At 38.4% G+C, this 20,532-nt stretch overlaps 3 protein-coding genes across 3 annotated transcripts; 2 read left to right on the top strand and 1 right to left on the bottom strand.

Annotated features, from left to right (window-relative positions):
• The first annotated feature begins 926 nt into the window (after window positions 1-926).
• LOC117481570 (leucine-rich repeat LGI family member 2-like) lies at window positions 927-6,374 on the top strand. Its single transcript, XM_034129298.1, has 8 exons — window positions 927-1,157; window positions 1,317-1,388; window positions 1,607-1,678; window positions 1,915-1,986; window positions 2,117-2,188; window positions 2,928-3,097; window positions 3,683-3,847; window positions 4,463-6,374. The coding sequence occupies exons 1-8, from the start codon at window positions 982-984 to the stop codon at window positions 5,296-5,298; spliced, it is 1,635 nt and encodes a 544-aa protein (XP_033985189.1). The 5' UTR covers window positions 927-981; the 3' UTR covers window positions 5,299-6,374.
• Window positions 6,375-7,909: 1,535 nt separating this feature from the next.
• Window positions 7,910-15,149, top strand: LOC117481569 (coiled-coil domain-containing protein 149-like). The gene is made up of 13 exons (XM_034129297.1): window positions 7,910-8,087; window positions 10,398-10,559; window positions 10,707-10,745; window positions 10,904-11,011; window positions 11,216-11,332; window positions 11,732-11,904; window positions 12,100-12,172; window positions 12,346-12,430; window positions 12,579-12,726; window positions 12,833-12,909; window positions 13,036-13,071; window positions 13,711-13,776; window positions 13,872-15,149. Exons 1-13 carry the CDS (start codon window positions 8,037-8,039, stop codon window positions 14,396-14,398), a joined length of 1,662 nt encoding a protein of 553 aa, XP_033985188.1. The 5' UTR covers window positions 7,910-8,036; the 3' UTR covers window positions 14,399-15,149.
• A 685-nt stretch (window positions 15,150-15,834) lies between these two features.
• Window positions 15,835-17,403, bottom strand: LOC117481574 (extracellular superoxide dismutase [Cu-Zn]-like). Its single transcript, XM_034129303.1, has 2 exons — window positions 17,122-17,403; window positions 15,835-16,659 (listed from the first exon to the last, which is right to left on the bottom strand). Exons 1-2 carry the CDS (start codon window positions 17,133-17,135, stop codon window positions 16,026-16,028), a joined length of 648 nt encoding a protein of 215 aa, XP_033985194.1. The 5' UTR covers window positions 17,136-17,403; the 3' UTR covers window positions 15,835-16,025.
• Window positions 17,404-20,532: the final 3,129 nt, after the last annotated feature.

Here is a 20,532-nt window from a genome sequence, read left to right on the forward strand (position 1 = left end):
AAACTAAACCTTATCAAAATAATTGCATCATATTAAATCATATAAATAGATAAATATAGCAGCTTACTTTTTCTTTGAGTGAACAAATCTGTAAACTTGGTCAGACTTGGAGTTTGTTCCCCCTTTAGTTATCAATAGCCACCCTCTAGTGGTATAATCATGTAACAGCACTACACCAGACATTAGTTAAATATACTGTATATCCTAATAATTAAACTGAGCTGGACACGTATAACTGAAGCTTTGAGGAGAACAATTGACAAGGAGGAAGTTTTGGGCACACGTTTTGTGAGGTCATGTTTCATATAACTGGTGGCCTGCAGGCTGCATTATTTGTTAATGCATTTCCTCTTGATGGGGCTTTCTGTACTGATGAAGTCATCTGGTATAACTACGTGGTGAAGTCTGCATGTAAATGTATCAATGTGTTAATGCTGTCCATGGTGCTGAAATATCCACCTTTTCAAGGTTTCAAGTTTCAAGGCTTTTATTGTCATGTTTGCATAGCTAGTGTAGTTATGACAATGCAAATCTTAGGTCACAAGCTCCTCTAACAGTGCAACACAATAAAACAGATACAAGAGTACTAGTAAATAAAATAAAATAGAATATAATAGACACAGAATATGATAGAAACTGTGCAGAATAGTATGCAAAGCTTAAAGCATTGTTGTGATTTAGTATTGATATACCACCTTGAATATAACTTTTCTAAATATGTTTTAGGACGTTAAGTCATTGATTTCCCACTGAACACATTATTGCGTGTCTCAACACATTACCACAGTGATTACTGACGACTCGACGTTTCTGTCCCCCCCCCCCTCTGTCCGGGAGAGAGGCATCCTTCCGGGACGCTCTGTGTCAGCCTGTGTCAGGGTTTCCCACCACTGCTGCATTTGGTTGTTGGCCAGGCGGGTAAAAGCTGCAGCTAGCACCGATCACGGCCTTATTTTATATGACTAATGTTCAAGAGGCAACATGACATCGTCTCAGCAGTGGCTACGGGTCTGTTTCTCGCTCCTGTGCATTTATGCAGCAGTTGAATCCAAACGGATTTTCAAATGTCCTTCAGGATGCACCTGCACCAAGGAGACCATCATCTGCGTCGGGACTTTACAGATCCCACGGACCATACCGAGTGAGATCAACTCCCTGTGAGTATCAGTGTTTGTGGATTATTTATTTTGTTAAGCATAAAACAGCCAATGTTGCGTTCAAGGAGACAATGAACTTGCCACGCGGTGCTCCCCTGCAGAGTTGGCTCTCGGTGTGTCTGGTACAGACTTTGATTTGTGTTTGTTTACTCCCAACAGGAGCCTGGTTAATGGATCCATTTCTGAAATCACAGAGGGAATGTTTTCTCTTATGCCCTCTCTTCAGCTGCTGTAAGTGTAATGTTGTTATTGATTAGGCTACTTGATCATTCATGGCTATATCAGGGGTATATTTTAGAGACAGTGCAACACACAGACACACATATAGATTATAGTAGTGCTAACTTGTCTGATCTTTTTGTGTGTCATGGTTATTTGAAAACCAAGCAGAAGTGTTGGGAGTGTTATTGATTGGCTTACTCAATTGTTTGGGTGTTTTTCCTTTGCAGACTTTTAAATGCAAATTCTTTGACAACAATAAAAGATGATGCTTTCTCTGGCCTACCACATCTGGAATATTTGTGAGTATCAAATCTAATGCTTACTTAATGCATCATGTTAACTTACATCATGTTATTTGTTTTTCAGATATGTTTTGCCTTGCATATAAGTTAATTTGACTATATACTATCTTATTCTCCAAAACGTTATAACCTACCCATCCATAATATTCTGACATGTCTATCATTATCTGAAATGATTGAATATGACATTTATTAACTTCAAGTGAAACCACATTGTTTGACTCACTGAACAGATTTATTGAAGGGAACACGATTGAAACCATCACCAAATATGCCTTTCGTGGTCTGCGAGATTTGACTCATCTGTAAGTCTGCAGTCATTTTCTGTACCACACATGCATAATCTGCTGCACCATCACCTTACTTTGACAGAGAAAGACTGAATACATTACATATTTGTTCATTTTTACTGGTCTCCTTGTGATTCTGGTTTAGATCGCTTGCCAATAACAAGATGAGGTTTCTGCCAAGGGATCTGTTTTTTGACTTGGATTCATTGCTGGAACTGTGAGTAAGCAGTTGTGGCGTCAGCAGTGTGTGTGTGTGTGTGTGTGTGTGTGTGTGTGTGTGTGTGTGTGTGTGTGTGTGTGTGTGTGTGTGTGTGTGTGTGTGTGTGTGTGTGTGTGTGTGTGTGTGTGTGTGTGTGTGTGTGTGTGTGTGTGTGTGTGTGTGTGTGTGTGTGTGCGTGTGTGTGTTTGTGTGTGTGTTTCGACTGCGTTGCTAAGTGAAGCTGACTCAGGCGGAGTTTGTGTTTGGCAGCATTAAACCCCACAAGAATGATGATATGGATAGCATTATCGAGTTTCTTTGTTTGTTTCCTTGATACTGCATTACAATTTTTAAGATTTTCTTTCTAGCTATTTTGTTACCTTTCTTAATTCATTTTAATAAATCATTCTACAGTGAAATGTGAAACCTATTTGAAACATAATATGTGGCTTAAATAATCAAGGTAAGGTCAATGGGTATACATTCCAAAACACTTCATCATCAATCTGGACCAACTGCTGTATATGCTTGTTCTTGAAAATGCATTTAAAAGGTGCAAGGTTTATGTCCAGAAGCATGCAGCATTATCATGTTGAGCATCATAAAGTGGGTTTGAATATTACTTAGTTTTATCACATGCAGAAACATCTTTAAGGACTTTACTTTCTCAAGCCTTTATGGCACCTGAATACTTCTTCTTCTGAATTTTTAAATATATTAAGTGTGTCCAAGCTGATTTCACCATGTCATACAACAGGGATCTGCGAGGCAACTCTTTCCAGTGTATTTGTGAGAACAAGTGGCTGATGATGTGGCTGAAAAACACCAACGCCACAGTGTCAGATGTCTTCTGCGCCGGCCCCAGTGACATGAAGGGCAAGCGGCTCAATGACCTTCCTATCCCACCGGGCGAGTGTATCTCCACAGGTAAAATTACACAAACGCCATCAAACGAATAATGAATAGGCACAGCTAAAGATACAATGTTAAAAAAAGGTAAATAAAATCATTAAAACTGTTAAATAATTCAACAGGAGACTACCATGCACTCAAAAACAAACAAGCGGATGTAATGCCTGTTTATATGTGCCTTTGAACAGACACACCACACACACACACACACACACACACACACACACACACACACACACACACACACACACACACACACACACACACACACACACACACACACACACACACACACACACCAGTGCTTTGAGCTAAATGGTATGGTCAGCATGGTAACTAAAATGCTGACGTATATTGTTTACCATATAATCATATAATCATCTTTATAACAACTGCAGCTGGTGGGGATGTAATGTTTGTAGGTGTTTGTTAAGTATTTTAAGTAAGACCTTTATGTATTGGAATAAATTACATTTCATTAATTTGTTGCATGTTGACGGAGCATTATGTAATTTAACATACTATAAGTGTATACATGTATATTCTTTCCCTTTTTCTTTGAGCAGACTAGTAGATTTAGTTTTTCTCTGCATCTCACAGACTTTGTGAGTCATCAGTACATTCCCATTCAGTCCATGTCAGCGGACATCTTCTCCTATAAAGAAGACATCTACGTGGCGATGGCTTCCCCCATCTCCAACAGCTGTGTGGTCATGGAGTGGGATCACGTGGAAATGAATTTCAGGAAATTTGACAATATAACAGGTTTGATAACATTCACCAAAAGTCTTTCTTTTTTAAAGGATGAGTCCAGTGATATTCATGTATTTTCTTATAGTCAGAACATCTCATGAAAAGGCCAAAACCAACAAAGAATTGGTCCTAGAAACAAGTAATGCAGCTTAATCAGTTTTTTGTTGTAAAACTCAATTGTTGTTTAAAATCTATTAAAACACATTTTACCCCATCTGACAGGTTACTTTATTTCAATGAACATGGACACTATCGTCTATTTTTAATTAATCCCACAAACACTGTCCTGGTGCTGTAAATACTGTCCAGATCACCAAATATGTGTCGATGCACAGCTACAAATATTTCCCAACCATTTCAAATTGTAATCCTGTTTGAGAAATGTTTGTTAAAATGAGTATTTTTGAAATGATTGTGCTATTTTAAAATAATGTGTTTTTTTTTTAGAACCAGTGGGCTTTGGACCTAGAGCCACAGATAATGCACAGCTAATTTGACAATATCAAAAATAGAAAATAATTGAAGAGAACAGCTTTATAATGAAATGGTTGATTAAGGGTAGATAGATGATCAACTTTGATGTAATGTTCTGTGTTTTAATACCACACATCTTTTTCATCCTCACAGGAAAGTCTGTTGTTGGATGCAAGTCTGTCCTGATCGACAACCATGTCTTAGTAATTGTTACCCAGCTCTTTGGCGGCTCCCATATTTACAAGTTTGACGATCGTCAAAACAAGTTCACAAAGTTTCAAACCATTGAGGTATTTAACATCTCCAAGCCAAACGATATTGAGGTCTTCCAAATGGACGGGGACTGGTACTTTGTGATCGTGGACAGCTCCAAGGCAGGAATGTCTACTCTGTACAAGTGGACCGACCAACCAGACCGCAATGAAACGGGTTTCTTCTCCTACCAGTTTCTCCACGAGTGGTTTCGTGATACAGATGCTGAGTTCGTCGAATGGGAGGGGAAGTCCTACCTCATCCTAACCAGCCGCTCTCAGCCACCTGTCATCTACCTTTGGAACAAGAGCACCCTGAAGTTCATATATCATGGGGAAATCACAAATGTTGACGACGTGGTGGCAGTCAAAGCCTTCCGGATAGACAAGGACTTGTATCTGGCCATGACTTGCTACATCGGTGACTCAAAAGTTCTGAAGTGGACCAACAAGCAGTTCACTGATGTGCAGGCTCTTCCTTCTCGAGGAGCGATGATCCTCCAGCCTTTCATAATCTCTGACAAGCATTACCTTGCTCTGGGCAGCGATTACTCTTTCACACAAATCTACCTCTGGGATGCGGAGACCAAAACCTTCCACAAGTTCAAGGACATTTATGTGCAGTCGCCCCGCTCATTTATAGTAGTAACCACCGAGCGGAGGAATTTCATCTTCTCCTCCAGCCTCAAGGGCAAATCTATGGTTTTTGAGAATGTAATGGTAGACTTAAGCTTATAAAGCCTTGCAAAGATAATGACTAATCACTTTATCGGAATAATTGTTCCATAAATGCTAAAAAGCAGTCTCAAATGCTGTATATTGATGAAACATGTATCTTCCTTGGTTTGAGACAAACATCTTTGCCAGGTTCCTGTAACTCATATGACTTTCCAGCAATTCTGGAGGTATGTTAGGTCCCCAGTAAACATTAACTAAAGGCTGTTCTTAAAGATGGCCTTTCAACCTTTGAAATGAAACCAGCATGAAGATATTGTTATGGCAAACTACATATTATGTTAAAAGGTGTCTATTATGGGCATAGCTTTAGTCTGGCCACCCCACACAGGTAGTAGGAAAACTTTAGGGATATAAAAAAGGCATAGACTATTATATATGATTATCTAATGTTGCACCTGTTAGGTTGGTGCTTATTTAAAGTGAGAAGCCAGAAATAGTAACTATTTTGCCTATGGCGCTGCAACTCTCAAGGTGTTGGTATGCTGGAAAAGCTGTTAATAGCTCTTACGTAAGGTCACATTTGAAAAGTCTGCTGTCATAGAGAGGGTCAAGATGTGATAATGGTTTAAAAATAGGGATGATGTCACACACTTTGAGAAGGTATGCATGGTGTACCACATGGTTGTACACATGAAGATATGGTTGTGTTGGAAAGCAGTGATTGTTTCAGACACCAGGCCCAACCACTGCAAGCAAAAAGTCAAATGTAACCCTAAAATGCACAAAACTGTGTATCTGAAGTGATTACTGGACAAAATGAACAACTACTTACTGTCATGACTGATGATTAAAATGTGCATGAAACAGAGGTTTTCTTGGTGACATTATCCCCAGTAACGCAGCTGAATGTATTAGCTTTATATTATAAGACTAACGCCTAACTGCACTGCATTCATAACAAGCTACATTATTAACAGAGTGCCTGATTGGTGTCAGAAATAAATGTAATTTTCCCTTATTACTATGCAAAATGTAAAATACTGACTGTTGCTCTAAATAACAATCTTGAGGTTAAAGGTAGGGTATGTAAGTTTGAGAAACCGGCTCGAGATACACTTTTTGTTATATTCCATGGAATGCTCTTAACATCCCGATAGCAATGAATATCTTAAGTGCTTTGACAAAAAATCCATTAAAAAATGTCATCTGTGGAAGCTGTAGTACTGTAAAAAGCACGACCAATCATTTTAGCCGGCCCGGCTAAAATAACTGGATGGCCTACCTGCCTGTCAGCCTTCCATCTGTGCACAAACTTATCTCGTGCCCTCATTGGTCATGTGCGCGTTCGTGTGTGTTGGAGGGGCTCTGTAAGGAAGTGGCAGATTTTCTCGAGTCGGTTTCTCAAACTTACATACCCTACCTTTAATTGAGGTTAATTGTGTGCTGCTATGTGACTTGAAATGACATTTACACGGTCTTAAGACACACATGTTTGCTTTTTATTTACTGATCCTTTGATATTTTTCATGTATTGTACAGATTTAATTACAGTCAGTTTGGTTTCGAATATACATATTTGACATTACAATGGCATGATGTTCAAATTAGGCCATGTCACAACATCTTAAATTAAAATGCTTACAAGATCTAGCATAAGCAATATTTTGTTAGCATTTCAGATTTCTTTAAAAAACATTTTGCCTTTCTATGTTTCTGTAATATTCCTGACAATTATTTATATATTTATTTTTGACTCTATAGAGCTATAACGCTTCACTGACAGCCTTCAGTCTTGTAAGAATGTGTTTGTGTAAACGCATTAAAGAGCATTTAACCACATGTATTGTACTCATCTGTGTTTCACTCTGTCCTCCATTCTTGCAGATGCACATACTGTGCATTGTGTCCATAAAGCAGAGACAAAGTGCCTCAGTGAGCACGTTTGAAATTGATAGGGCATCTGGCATCTGAGACAGCATTTCCTTTTAACTGCAGCAGAGGACACACAACACAATCATATGGTTATTGAAAAGAACAGGAAGACAAAGCGAGTATCATCATCATCATCATCATCATCATCATCATCATCATCATCATCATCATCATCATCATCATCATCATCATCATCATCATCATCATCATCGTCTAGTGTTATTGTCTTTCAGTCTTGAGGCTTTGATGTGATTGATACAGCTTTAAAAGCCTCTTGAGATAAACCATCTTGTCAGATCCCTCCCCTCCTGCTCCCCAGACTGTATCGTTCTGCTGCCAAGTAACTCCATGTTTACTGTTCTTTATCTACTATCGATTTTTTTTTTAATTGATTTGCACAAAATAAAAATACAGTTTCCTATACTTCAATTTGTATCTATAAGGACATGAACCTTTAAATTAAGATGCATATTTGATTTAAATCAGTGGATAAATAAAGATTTGTTTTACCTTCTCAAGCTTATAAGCAGCTAAAATCATATATTTTATAATTATTTATCATATATACTAACCTCATGTTGCCTCTTTAATGTATTTAAAGCTAAATCGTTGTTTACCAATGTAGGTCTCCATACAAAGCTACTAGTCCACTATTAACGCTTAGTTCCTATTTTTACGAGGGTTTCCAAATGCGTCGTGACGCATCTCTCACGTCAGTGACGTCCGGAAGTGATACAGCTCCTGTTCCTCGATCAGTTAATCCACGGTTTTGATGCGTCTTTAAATCCGATCACAACCCAGTGATGCTGTTTTGAAACTCACCTTGCGTCATTACTATATATTTCCCCCCTGCAGTGCAGAGAGAGATGGATCCGAGCAGGAGGAGCGAGAGCGACTGGCAGGGTCTGGTGAACGAGGTGAGGAGAAATCCGCAGAGAGGAGCGTGACAGATACACTCGTAACCTCCACCAGTGTTCGTGCAGCAAACTATTGCATTAGGGCTTCATTTGTGTCGTTTCACACTCTTTGAATGCGGTGTTTTGCCTCCTGCTTGTATCCTCAGCCAGGTGAAGATGTCGTTTAGATTAACGGAGTAAAGAGGATTACATCTCTGCCTGTGTAAGGAAGTATCTGTGTTTTCCTCTTATACATGCAGAGCCTGATGCCATACAGAGATGATGACATGTAACTACAGCCTGCAGGTGTATTTACTTTTCACTACGGATAATCTGTCACAATCAATACATTTAGATGACAGCTCGTGGCGAGTTTATGTACATGTCTTATAGTCAGATCCAGTCAATTGTAGAAATCTTACTGTCTGTTATGACTAACAACATTACTGTCCTATGTTTGGGATAATTTGTTACATCTTCCAAAAGGTTGTTGTACAAATGATAAACCATATTTATATAGCAGAATGTTTCAACACTTTAGCAAGTGCAGGTCTAATAAATCCATTAGTTAATTGACAGAAAACTTATAGAAAACAGGCCTGATAATTGATGGATCATTTATTGAGCAAAAATAAAAAGATCTGTTCCTGCTCCTTTTATATGATTGGAAATACAATATCTCTGGGTTTCGGGACATTTTGTTGGGCATTTTTCTGTATTTTCTTTTTAATTGGCTAATGAGTCAATATCACCATAAGGTGCATTTCAGACTCCCCCATTTCCAAAAAAAAAGCTGAGATTTTCCATTGAACTTCATATTCATTGTAAGTATATGTTATGCTGTTAGAAATGGATGTTGGTCAAGCTCCCACACTTTTTATAAATTAACTGCAGGCAGACAATGTACATGCAAACAGCAAAAATGTATCCACCCTGACATGGACAAATTCAAAGTAGAGTAAATACATTGTAATTACATAGTGATTATAAAATGTACATTTTCAAAAAGCTATTTAGTCTCTTTCTCAACAATATATTTCAGTTAATGGAAAAAGTATTTGGATAATAATGAAATTATGGCAAACTATTTGTACCATGTCCACCCTGTCATGGAAGGCTTGCTGACAGGGTGGACAATGACAGGGTGGACATGTTTGGCTAATATTAGCATTTATTGAGCACATGGTGGACCTTCAGTTAGCAACATGATTCAGTTAGCAAGGTGACTGTGTACTGTTTAACAAATATATTTCGAATTTCTGAACGTTTTTTCTATTAATTGACATTTCACTATGACAGAGTGGACATGTTAAGCTTGACAACATCCAACTACACACATAATATGATTAAAATTACGAAATATAAGTTGAAATACTTACTCTGCAACTAGCCAATGTCTCAGCCTCCATCAGATGTTTTTTATAGGGGCAGTTACCCCATAATGACAGGGTGGACAGCAATGTCAGGGACACATGCAAAATGTTCAATATTATTATGAAAATAGAATATACATGATCAAAATGACTCGTTTTATCAAATAAGTCGTTGTGGACAATAAAACCATATCATTATTTAAAAAATGTAGTATCATTTAACCACTTATTACACACACTGTAGTTAGCAGAGTAGTGTGGGACATGCCAAAATCACGTACATCCAATGAAAAAATACGGTATAAAATGAAGGAAACGCATTTCAAGAGACTTATCATTGTACTGATATGTGTGTAAATGTTTGGCCATTTATAATAAGACCTCAGAGTTTCATTATTCTGCTACATTTTCATGATGACTGAGTGATTCTGATGGGGACACCAAAGTTACTTTATAGTTACTTTAACAGCAGATGTATCAATAATGAAAATAATCATAATTTACAGCCCTAAAAAGGGGAATTTTTACATTACATTACTTGTTAGACGCTTTTATCCAAAGCGACTTACATACATTCAGTACTGGGGACAATCCCCACAGGAGCAATTTGGGGTAAAGTGTCTCAGGGACACAACGACATGCTGACTGCAGTGGGACTCGAACTTGCTATCCCCTGATTCAAAGTTCAGCGCACTAAGTTCAGCACACCTTCCCACTGAGCCACAGCCTCAATTTCTGACCTAAACAGATGTCATGACAAAAATCAAGTTCTCATGTGGTTATTTTAATATGCAATATCTTGAATATTGGCTGCACTGCTTCATTATCTTTTCTTATAAACAATAATACTAAGTTGCTGGCTTTTGAAAGATGACACTGCCTACCTAGCCAGTATGATTCAGTATGCATGTAACACATTTATTTAACTTTCTCTTAAAACATTTTTTCTTACACGCAGTTCCTCGTTTGTAAGCGGAAGTTGGAGAGTAAGAAGGAAGCTCTCCTGATTCTGTCGAAGGAGCTGGACACCTGCCAGCAGGAGAGGGATCAGTACCAGCTGATGGCCAACCAGCTGCGGGAGAGACACCAAGGACTCAAGAAGAAGTACAGAGAGCTCATTGTAAGCAACAATAGTACAGACGTAACGATACATCATCATCGTAAAAAAATAGGCAGAATAAATGGCAGAACAGAAAAGATATTTGTCCAAAATAAATGTTCTACAATTTGCATTAAATGACCATTCCCTTGTTTTTATTACTAACAGGATGGAGATCCCACTCTGCCTCCTGAGAAACGGAATCAAGTAAGTGATTTTGACATATACTCCAAATGGCTGAAATGGCTATTAACATACAATTATTGTTCTGTATAGCTTTAATTGTTTATCGTGGATATATTAATGTAACAGACCAATTATAAGTCTGTGTAGTGGTAGTGATCGTATCTTCATGTCCTCTTCAGGTGAATTTAGCCCAGCTACTGAGGGACTCCAGAGAAAAGAGCAGTGAACTTTCTGAGGAGGTGAAGGAGCTGAAACAACGCCTGGTGGAAGCTCAAGGTGACAACAAGGTAAACACTGTTCAACATACTGGACATTGCAATACAATTAAATATGAATAGTTCTCTTTTTCGGTCTTGCATATATTACAAATATTTATAGTTGAGAATACATGTATCTGATTTGAGTCGGCATAAAAGTTCAGATCAGATTAAATAAAGCAGAAAACTGGAAAACTGTGCAAAATACAAAACTATGTATCTCTCTCCCAACAGCTTTTACGAATGACCATCACCAAACAGAGGCTTGGAGACGAGGAGGTCGGCACTCGACACTTTCCTGCTCATGAGCGAGAGGATCTGGTCCGACAGTTAGAAAGAGCCGGAGAGCAGGTGAGAGGGCTGCTTCCTGTTGTTGTTTCTATTTGTTTTAATGCAATAATTTAGATTATGAAGGTGACTTTCAGTTAATGGCTTTTTGGTGAACGCATCATGACATTTAACAGAAGTAGTACTTGTAAACATTTTCTTAAAATCCTGCATTTAAAATATGAACATTACTTTTGTAACAGTATGTAAGTACAAAGAGATATTGTATTTATGACCTGGTTAAACTTATTCAAAGCAAAAAGACCTCCTAATGTCAACAACTTTGTTATTAGATTTAAATGTAGTCCAACCTGACATAGTTAGTTTTTCTTACTAACACTATCCAACTATAGGAGGCTTTCTTAGAGAGGTGAACTTACAATGTTTATCACAAATGTATTGGTATGTTTTGTGTGTCTGCAGAACGAGGTCCTGGAGCACAGCGTGAAGTCGCTCACAGACGAGCTTCAGGACGTTCGAGCGGAGCGGGACGTGTTTCAGCAGAAGGCTCATCGGCTCAATGCGGAGATCAACCACATCCTGGGCAACGATGAGATACGCATTTTAGACGTCGATGCACTCTGCATGGAGAACAGGTTTGTTTCTTTAAAATAAAAATGTCACTGTTTGTGTCTCTGCAACAGTTATTTCACAGTTTAAGGGTCAATCTATAACATTGGATTATATATTTATGTTTAATCAGCTGGTAAATTAATGATGATGGCAAAATGTGAATGTACATTTATTGATTGGCTTCTAGTATTATAATAATTATTATAATTATATCCCAGGTATTTGCATGAGCGTTTCTGTCAACTTCAAGAAGAAATCCACTTGCTCAAATCAAACCTGGTGAAGTACAAGGTAGCTACATATTTTATTGTGATTTTTTTATTTGTTAAATATCTTACTCTTACAGTATTTTTAACTACTTATTAATTAAATGAAACCATTTAACTTTTTGCAAATGTTAAATGTGAATTACCTTTCTCTCAGATCACAAACCTCTCATGTCTAATAATTTCCTCTGATTTCAGAGTGCGCTGGACTGCAAGAAAACCTCTAAAATCTGTGGGAAACCTAACAGTAGTGCACTGACTGGGGTGCTCTCTGCTAAACAAGGTCAGAAGGATCAGATATTTTTAAAACAAAATGCACATGTAGACATTTACACAAGCTTTGAAGGAAAATGCAGTTTTAGAAACCCTTAATTTGTAGAAAGCCTAACGTGGTGACTGTAGTTTAACTGAGAATAATGATGTGTGTGCAGTGAAGGAATTGTTACTGTCTGAAGAAAACGGCTGCAGTTTGCCGGTGACTCCTCAGTCCATCTCAGACCTCAAGTCCCTCGCCACAGCTCTGCTGGAAACCATCCACGAGAAGAACATGGTGATTCAGCACCAACGCCAAATCAACAAGTACTCAATCTCGTACCTAACACCCTCTATATACACTGTAATCTCTATCGATAAGGCCGGAAGAAAACATGCAAATATCTTTGTTTTTGTTCCTTTTTGTTGTTAGGATTCTGGGAAACCGAGTAGCAGAGCTGGAGAAGAAACTAAAATCATTAGAAATGTCTGGATTATGGAGCCTGCCAGGTGAACACCATTATCTTAATATACTGAAACTAATGTGCTTCATTGAAATGTGTATTCTACTTGCCTTTTACAATAATTGACATGCCTTATCCTTCCTTCTGTCCTTTTGCTTCTTGCTTCCTGAAGGCCTGACTTATAATGTGTCTCTGGGAATATATGGAAGTACGTTTCTCTCACTTTCTCTTAATACTTTTTAACATGCAAACTTCATCTTCTTCAATAACTTCTCATACTTTCCCAAATTAAATGTACTCTTTTCTATTCAATACAATAGTGACAAGCATTGTTGGAACTCATACTCGATGTTTTAATAGAAATAGCAAATGAAAATGTAGAATAATATTTTATTACAAGTAGCAATTCTGAATTCAAAAGTATTAGCATCATACTTAACGTACCAAAATAATTGTTGATGCATTTAAATGTACCACACTTAAATGTGGCAGATTTGAAAGGTGTCGATTATTTTTTATTAAATAATACTGCTTATCATAACTGCTGAATAACTTAATAATTAATAATTAATTAATTAATTAATAATAAGTAATTGTTATTCAATTCAATACATTATATGGTGTTTTTTTGTTAATATATTGCATTATTAGCAGTAACTTAACTTATGAAATAAATCTAAGTACATTTGTTGACTAGTGGAGTAGATTTTCTCATGTAGTACAAATAATTTAAAATTGGACATAAGTAAATTAAATGGACTTAGTCATTGTCCACCACTGCATACAGCTTTCTGGATGTCTCGTGCTTTTATTAAGGCTTACTTTGAATTCTATTTTGTCATAATAGGAGGAAAAGAAACCATCATCCTGAACACTCAGCAGGCGAAGACAACAGAGTCTCCTGGAAAGGAAGGTGAGGGATAAATGTGCCCTAAACTTCTCTCAGTGTACGCCATCTATGGTTCTGTGTTGCAGAGATTACATTTCTTAAATCTTGTATTCATATAGGTGATGAAGTGTCAGAAGAAATAGCCGTGGATCAGCAGAGCTCCACAGAATTCTCCATCCAAGAGAGTGAACCCCCCGCTGTGTCAGGTAATGGAGAGGAGCCTCTCGTGGAGACACCATCGGCTTCCAGCGAGGAAACATGCCAACCAGCCGAGGAAGAGCCAGCCAGCCCTCAGACACAAACACCAGACAGTGAGGAGTGTCCTGACATCGGCCAATCACAGGTCACAATGGATTTAACCATTCAGCAGTCAAGAGAAGAGGAGTGTGTGAGTGTCTCCTCTCCAACCCAACATCCGTCAGACCTCTGCCACATACAGCAAACTTTAGAGAACTCTGACCCCACAGGAGAAAGTGAGGAAGAGTCAGAGAAATGCACTGAAAATGTTGAAACGGAGTGTATTTTGATACAGGAAAACATCAATAGCACAATGTCACCTGCTGACGAAGAGCAGGAGGACGTCCAGTCAAACCAGGAGACAGAGCTTACAGAGGAGACAGATGTTTGTGTAAGTCAGGAAATGTGAAGTCTTCCACGAGCCGCTCTCGTGGTGCAGAGCATCAGGAGAAATCCTCAGAAACATGAGGATAATTGATACATTTGAACATTATTAATGCTACTTTATTCATTGTTATGAATAATGAAACACACCTGAGTTGTTACGATTGACTGTCAGTAAAATGAATATATCCCTGTCAGAGGAACGGGAATGCCTCCTGAGAAACAAAACAAATATCTATATGTCCACTGTCAGTAACCAACAATGTTATTTATGCTTTAATTTGATCTGTTTTGAGTCTTATGTATAAATGGTTCCAAAGAATGTTGAAACCTGAGCGTAACACCCACATGTGATTGTTGAACAATACGCTGCTAAAACAGCCTCCAAAACCTTTTTGGAGCTCATTTTGGTAGAGATTAGCTTCCTTTCTAAAACAGGAAACCCAAACCTCAGCCAGAAAGTTTGAAGCTTTATGCGTTTGTATCAGAGCGGGAGGAACTATGATTCAAGTTCATTTAAAAAGTAGCAAAAAAGGGCTGTAGAATTTGTGTTTCATAGTTTGACCAGGTGGGATGATTTAGATTTCTCTGCATTGACACAAAATGTCAGTCTTTGAGATTTACTTAAGACTGAATATGAACCCAACATTGAAGGAGAATGTCATTTTAATAACATGTCTAATGTTATCTCTGGAATAAGACACTGGTTTAGGTTTTCTATAGAACTAACAAAAAAATAAAGGGACACGTGCAATTGCATTTGACATGAACTTAAAGTGTTGTTGCTTAGGATTTCTCCTTTATCTTTCTACCTCCGTCCATGCCTCTGCCTCCACATTTAGGAAACCATGTTAACGATCTCTACAACAAATAAATTAGGCAGATGTTTAGCTTAAGCAGAAACTTTATTTTCTTTAAAAACAATGCAAACATTTCCAAACCACTTCATTTATTATTCTCCTAAATGATAAAATGTGGGATATTTTGCTTTTTTGCTAAACACTTTCACAAAAGTTATTTTTTTGTAATCACAAAAACACAAATGTATCACAGCTATATAACATGCTGCATGACACTATTAAGGACAGTTGACTTTGAACATAAATTTAGTCAAGATAACATTTAGTGAACTAACTAGTCTGTTAAACAAACCCACATGTACTGTAGTATTACCAGCACTGACATTTTGGTCATGTTTTGTAGCAAAAAGTATTAACTCATCAGATAGAAATACCACATGTGTATATGTATTGAATGTGCACAACATGGATTTATTTCTGCAAAATAAATGATTCAACTGAATAAAAACATGTTTTAAGTATAGAATCATATAGAAACCTGCACTGCATGGATGTAATCGATGTTTTTGTAAGCGTGATAATATATTTGAAATGACATTCACATGCAAATGAATACCATGTTAACCTTCTTAGTTCGGGTAGTGTCGCTACTTTGGTCATAAACAAACATTTAAACCGATGGTGTTTAAGGAAAAGTCAGAAAATCACAAAGGATTAAAGGAACTGAGCATTTATTTTATTTTTGGAGCAGTTGAATTCTCAAGACACTTTCCCACCATTTTTGATAAGCCACACAAGGGATACAATGGATCCAATCAATGATTTAATCAAGGGGAAATCTCTTTAATTGCCCTACATGCCAGCATCCACAAGCTTACGTTTATTATACACCTCATACTTCATATTCCAGAGGCTGGGGGGAGAAATCCCAATGATGCAGCAGCCAAGCCTCCGGCCTGCGTTTCCACTCAGCAGGCTCCCAGCGTCTCCCCCACTCCCCAAGTCGTCCTCCCTCTCATGGATCACCACGGCTCTTCCAATCACAGACAGCCCTGTGAACAGCGTGGCCTCAGACTCTATCATCGTATTGATTTTTCCTTTCTGAGCCACAAAGTTACCGAAGTCCCCAGGGTGGTCTGGGTGATGTACGCTGTGTGGGTTGTAGTGGCCTCCAGTGGAGTCACACCCCTGGCTCAGGTCTCCAAACTGATGGATGTGCACCGCTCTGGGCACTGGGGCGCTCTCTGTGGGGAAGCCACAGAACTGAAGGAGCACCTTGAGTTTCCCCTCAGGATATTCCTGCTTAAACAGCACCTGACCGTACACTTTTGGCAGGCCTTCAGGGAGTGAGGGGCTGGGTCTCATTTTGCAGGCTGCGTACAGAGTACTATTGTTCTGCCTGACCTCCGGTGGAGTGTCAGTGGAGACACATTGCCGACAGCCGGCCAGCAGAACCAACACTGCTGCTCCTAGTATATTCATTGACCTGAAAAATGTTAAAATCGTTAGGAGAGTGCCTCAAATGGATAAACTCATCATGTGTTGCATGACAATAAACATTGATTGCTGTATTTAGATTCCTTACTTTAAGTTAAAGTAGTAGCATTTGTATAACTACTCTGTTCCTGGTAAAAGTCATGCATTATTCAAAGGCGTTCGGGAAAAAAAACAAGGTAAAAAAAACTCACATTATGGGGTTAATCAACATGTTAGAAGGATTTTAATATTGCAGAAATGTTTGAGTTCTTTTGAGCTACTTGTAATACAATTGGGCGGTTTCAGTAAGACAGTCACATTATCGTCATATCTTTAGGATATCAAATCTGAAATCAGACAAAGCTAAATGAAGCGTACACGATAAATAAATACAATGTCGCAATCTTTTACTCTGCAGATGGAGTTAATTAAAAGCAAAACGCAGACTTCAGGCAGCCTAAAATCGACTTACCCGTGTAGACGCATGTTAAACAACAAATCCCATCAAAGACGACAACTTGTTGAAAGGTCTTTACTGATGATACACTCCACCCTGTTGAAGCCTGTCGAGCCCAAAAAATCTTGTATAAACTGTCAGTAGGCGTTGTTTACTGTTTGCTGAGAGTGGAGCACCGGTCTTTTCACGAGTCAGACATATGCAACTTCTTCCAGACGTGCTGCTGAATCTAATTTGCCTTCTTCGAACAAAATCTCGTCCTTCGTGTTTATCGTGGATATGAAGTTCTTTCAGGAAGACTGGGTAGGCCTATATACTATACATTCACTCCGCAGCTGTATATAATCAACTCATCACGGGCGTCTCTTTAACCTATTACATTTCACCTCATTCTCCAGCAGCCAATTACCGTGCTGCAGCCACACTTTAAAATGGAAGGAATAAATGGCAAAACAGAAAAGATATTTGTCCAAAAATAAATGTTCTACAATTTGCATTAAATGACCATTCCCAAGGAATCAAGTAAGTGATTTTGACATATACTCCAAATGGCTGAAATGGCTATTACAGTTTTTCTCGATTGCTAACACACTACAATTATACATAAAGCACAATTATTTTAACTGACACTCAAAGAGCAAAACATCTGCTCAAATCTCCAAAACTCTAAACTAGTGATGGGCAAATGAAGCTTTGAATTAAGCATCGAACCAGTGGAACCACTTGGACAATTGTGTCGGAAATAGGTTCATTTCTCGAAGCTTCAGTTACAGCGACCTCTCCTGGCAAAGTGCAAGACTGCAGTGGGTTTAACGTATCTTTGCCTTGAAAAATATTCGACACACACACACACACACACACACACACACACACACACACACACACACACACACACACACACACACACACACACACACACACACACACACACACACACACACTCTGAGACTGAATATCATGTTCTATTTGCAATTAAAGATTGATAATTGTGTGTATTGGGTTATTGAGAAGAGAGTGGTTGGGTGTGCTTGTGTAATTATGGCACGGGGGGATCCTGTGGGATGGGGAACACTCAAAACTTTATTGAGGTAATTATTCTTTTTATTTTGTATTTTTCTAAAGGCATTTTTTTGGAAAGGGAGGGCCTTTTATCAGTTATAGTATTAAAGTTGAAAAGCGGACAATGATTAAAAGTTCATCCATACCAGGATTTGAACCAGTTGCAGTGGAGGACGTCGCCCCTCCAGGTCTACCTCTACCTCTCATTCTTCTTCCTCTCACTCTCACCCCACCTCTTCCTCCTCCTCTCACTCTCAGCTCAGCTCTTCCTCTTCCTCTTCCTCTTGCTCTTGCTCTTGCTTCCATGTTGGCTTCCATTGTTGCTGTAAGAAAGTACTCACCTGTGGTCTTTTTATAGTGCTAACATCCTGATTGATGTGCCAACAATTATGCTATCAGGTGTTTGGTCAGGTGGAATGTGTTTCTTGATTATTGGTCCATGTGTGAGGCATTTTGAATATCAGTGTTTTAAATCAGCTAACACGTGACTTTATGTCAGATTCCTGTGTCTTACGTGGAGAAACGTGTGCAGTGGTTTGCAAAAAGTGCCATGTTGATTTGCACTTCAAAATGTGGAGAAGTTGTGAACAAAAAGACAATTATGATTATTACAAAAAAATTAAACAGTTTAAAGAATAGATAGCCCAGTGGATAGAGCCGGCGGCCCGCATGCGGTGGACAAAGAAGAATACTCTCTAATGAAATGAAATGTTATCAACCATGTTGACGATGAGAGAGGCTGGACAGAGGGTTCAGCCTAATCTAAGCCGATTCACTGTTGCCTCTGTAATCCGGACACTTAGACTTGAAAACAGGTTAGCAGTTTTTAGCTCTGCATAAATCATGATATATCATCTGTTGTGTGAAACGTATTTACTTCATTACTGTAATTGAATTGTTGGCATGTTGCATATAACTGTACAAAAATCCTGCACAATGTACTGTGGTAAACTGACTTTTATGCAACACAGACACTGACCAACCACTATATCTTTGTTGTTTATCTGAAGGACTGAGAAACAAAGAGGTGCAGGTGGAAAGCTAAGGATTTTCAATGAGGCACAGGAAGCAGCAGTTACAAACTGGGTTTTGGCAAACAATGCCATCAAACTTAGAGAGATCCGAAGCATTACATGTCATTTGTTAGACGCTTTTATCCAAAGCGACTTACATACTCAATACTGTGGACATTCCCCACAGGAGCAATTTGGGGTGAAGTGTCTTGCCCAGGGACACAACAACATGCTGACTGCAGTGGGACTCGAACTTGCTATCCCCTGATTCGAAGTCCAGCACACTATTCACCGAGCCACAGCCTCCCTGAAGCATAGTAACTATGGGCTGAGATGCATGTTGCACAATGTTATTTTTGAATAAAATATGATTTTTTTCAACAACTCATTTGTATTTCTTCATTTACTGTATTTCTGTATACTCAAGCAATCTTTCTCTGCAGAAACCTCTATGTACAGAGCATAGCTCATAAAAGATGAAAGTGCTTTAGATTATGCTCAGCAGTGTGTAGTTGGGTGGTCAAACAATCTAGTATTATGAATGAAGTGTGTTATATTTGGTGCAAAAGTTTGCATTTGGTAAGTGTTTATATAGTTTTGAGTGCAGTTCTTCACTTAACAGGAGAAATGAGGTGTTTTGCACTTTGGGTGTGTGGTTTTGTGAATTGTGTTTAGTGTTCTGAGAAACTGAGCAATTAAAAAAAAAAAAGTGTGTTAGCAATCGAGAAAAACTGTAACATAAAATGATTGTTCTGCATAGCTTTAATTGTTTATCATGGATATATTAATGTAACAGACCAATTATAAGTCTGTGTAGTGGTAGTGATCGTATCTTCATGTCCTCTTCAGGTGAATTTAGCCCAGCTACTGAGGGACTCCAGAGAAAAGAGCAGTGAACTTTCTGAGGAGGTGAAGGAGCTGAAACAACGCCTGGTGGAAGCTCAAGGTGACAACAAGGTAAACACTGTTCAACATACTGGACATTGCAATCAAATTAAATATGAATAGTTCTCTTTTTCGGTCTTGCATATATTACAAATATTTATAGTTAAGAATACATGTATCTGATTTGAGTCGGCATAAAAGTTCATGCAGAAAAAGAGGTTTATCAGATTAAATAAAGCAGAAAACTGGAAAACTGTGCAAAATACAAAACTATGTATCTCTCTCCCAACAGCTTTTACGAATGACCATCACCAAACAGAGGCTTGGAGACGAGGAGGTCGGCACTCGACACTTTCCTGCTCATGAGCGAGAGGATCTGGTCCGACAGTTAGAAAGAGCCGGAGAGCAGGTGAGAGGGCTGCTTCCTGTTGTTGTTTTTATTTGTTTTAATGCAATAATTTAGATTATG

The sequence above is a fragment of the Trematomus bernacchii genome, unplaced genomic scaffold, assembly GCF_902827165.1.
Source record: "Trematomus bernacchii unplaced genomic scaffold, fTreBer1.1, whole genome shotgun sequence".
Lineage (NCBI taxonomy): Eukaryota > Metazoa > Chordata > Actinopteri > Perciformes > Nototheniidae > Trematomus > Trematomus bernacchii.

What these genes read in the sequence shown, in the direction of transcription:
- LOC117481570 (XM_034129298.1), top strand. Translation starts at nt 982, where the DNA reads ATGACATCGTCTCAGCAGTGGCTACGGGTCTGTTTCTCGCTCCTGTGC. An exon ending in CTGCGAGATTTGACTCATCT is followed by an intron (nt 1,987 to 2,116) that starts GTAAGTCTGCAG and finishes ATTCTGGTTTAG; the next exon opens with ATCGCTTGCCAATAACAAGA. An exon ending in GGGCGAGTGTATCTCCACAG is followed by an intron (nt 3,098 to 3,682) that starts GTAAAATTACAC and finishes TGCATCTCACAG; the next exon opens with ACTTTGTGAGTCATCAGTAC.
- LOC117481569 (XM_034129297.1), top strand. Translation starts at nt 8,037, where the DNA reads ATGGATCCGAGCAGGAGGAGCGAGAGCGACTGGCAGGGTCTGGTGAAC. An exon ending in TAGAAAGAGCCGGAGAGCAG is followed by an intron (nt 11,333 to 11,731) that starts GTGAGAGGGCTG and finishes GTGTGTCTGCAG; the next exon opens with AACGAGGTCCTGGAGCACAG. An exon ending in GGTGCTCTCTGCTAAACAAG is followed by an intron (nt 12,431 to 12,578) that starts GTCAGAAGGATC and finishes ATGTGTGTGCAG; the next exon opens with TGAAGGAATTGTTACTGTCT.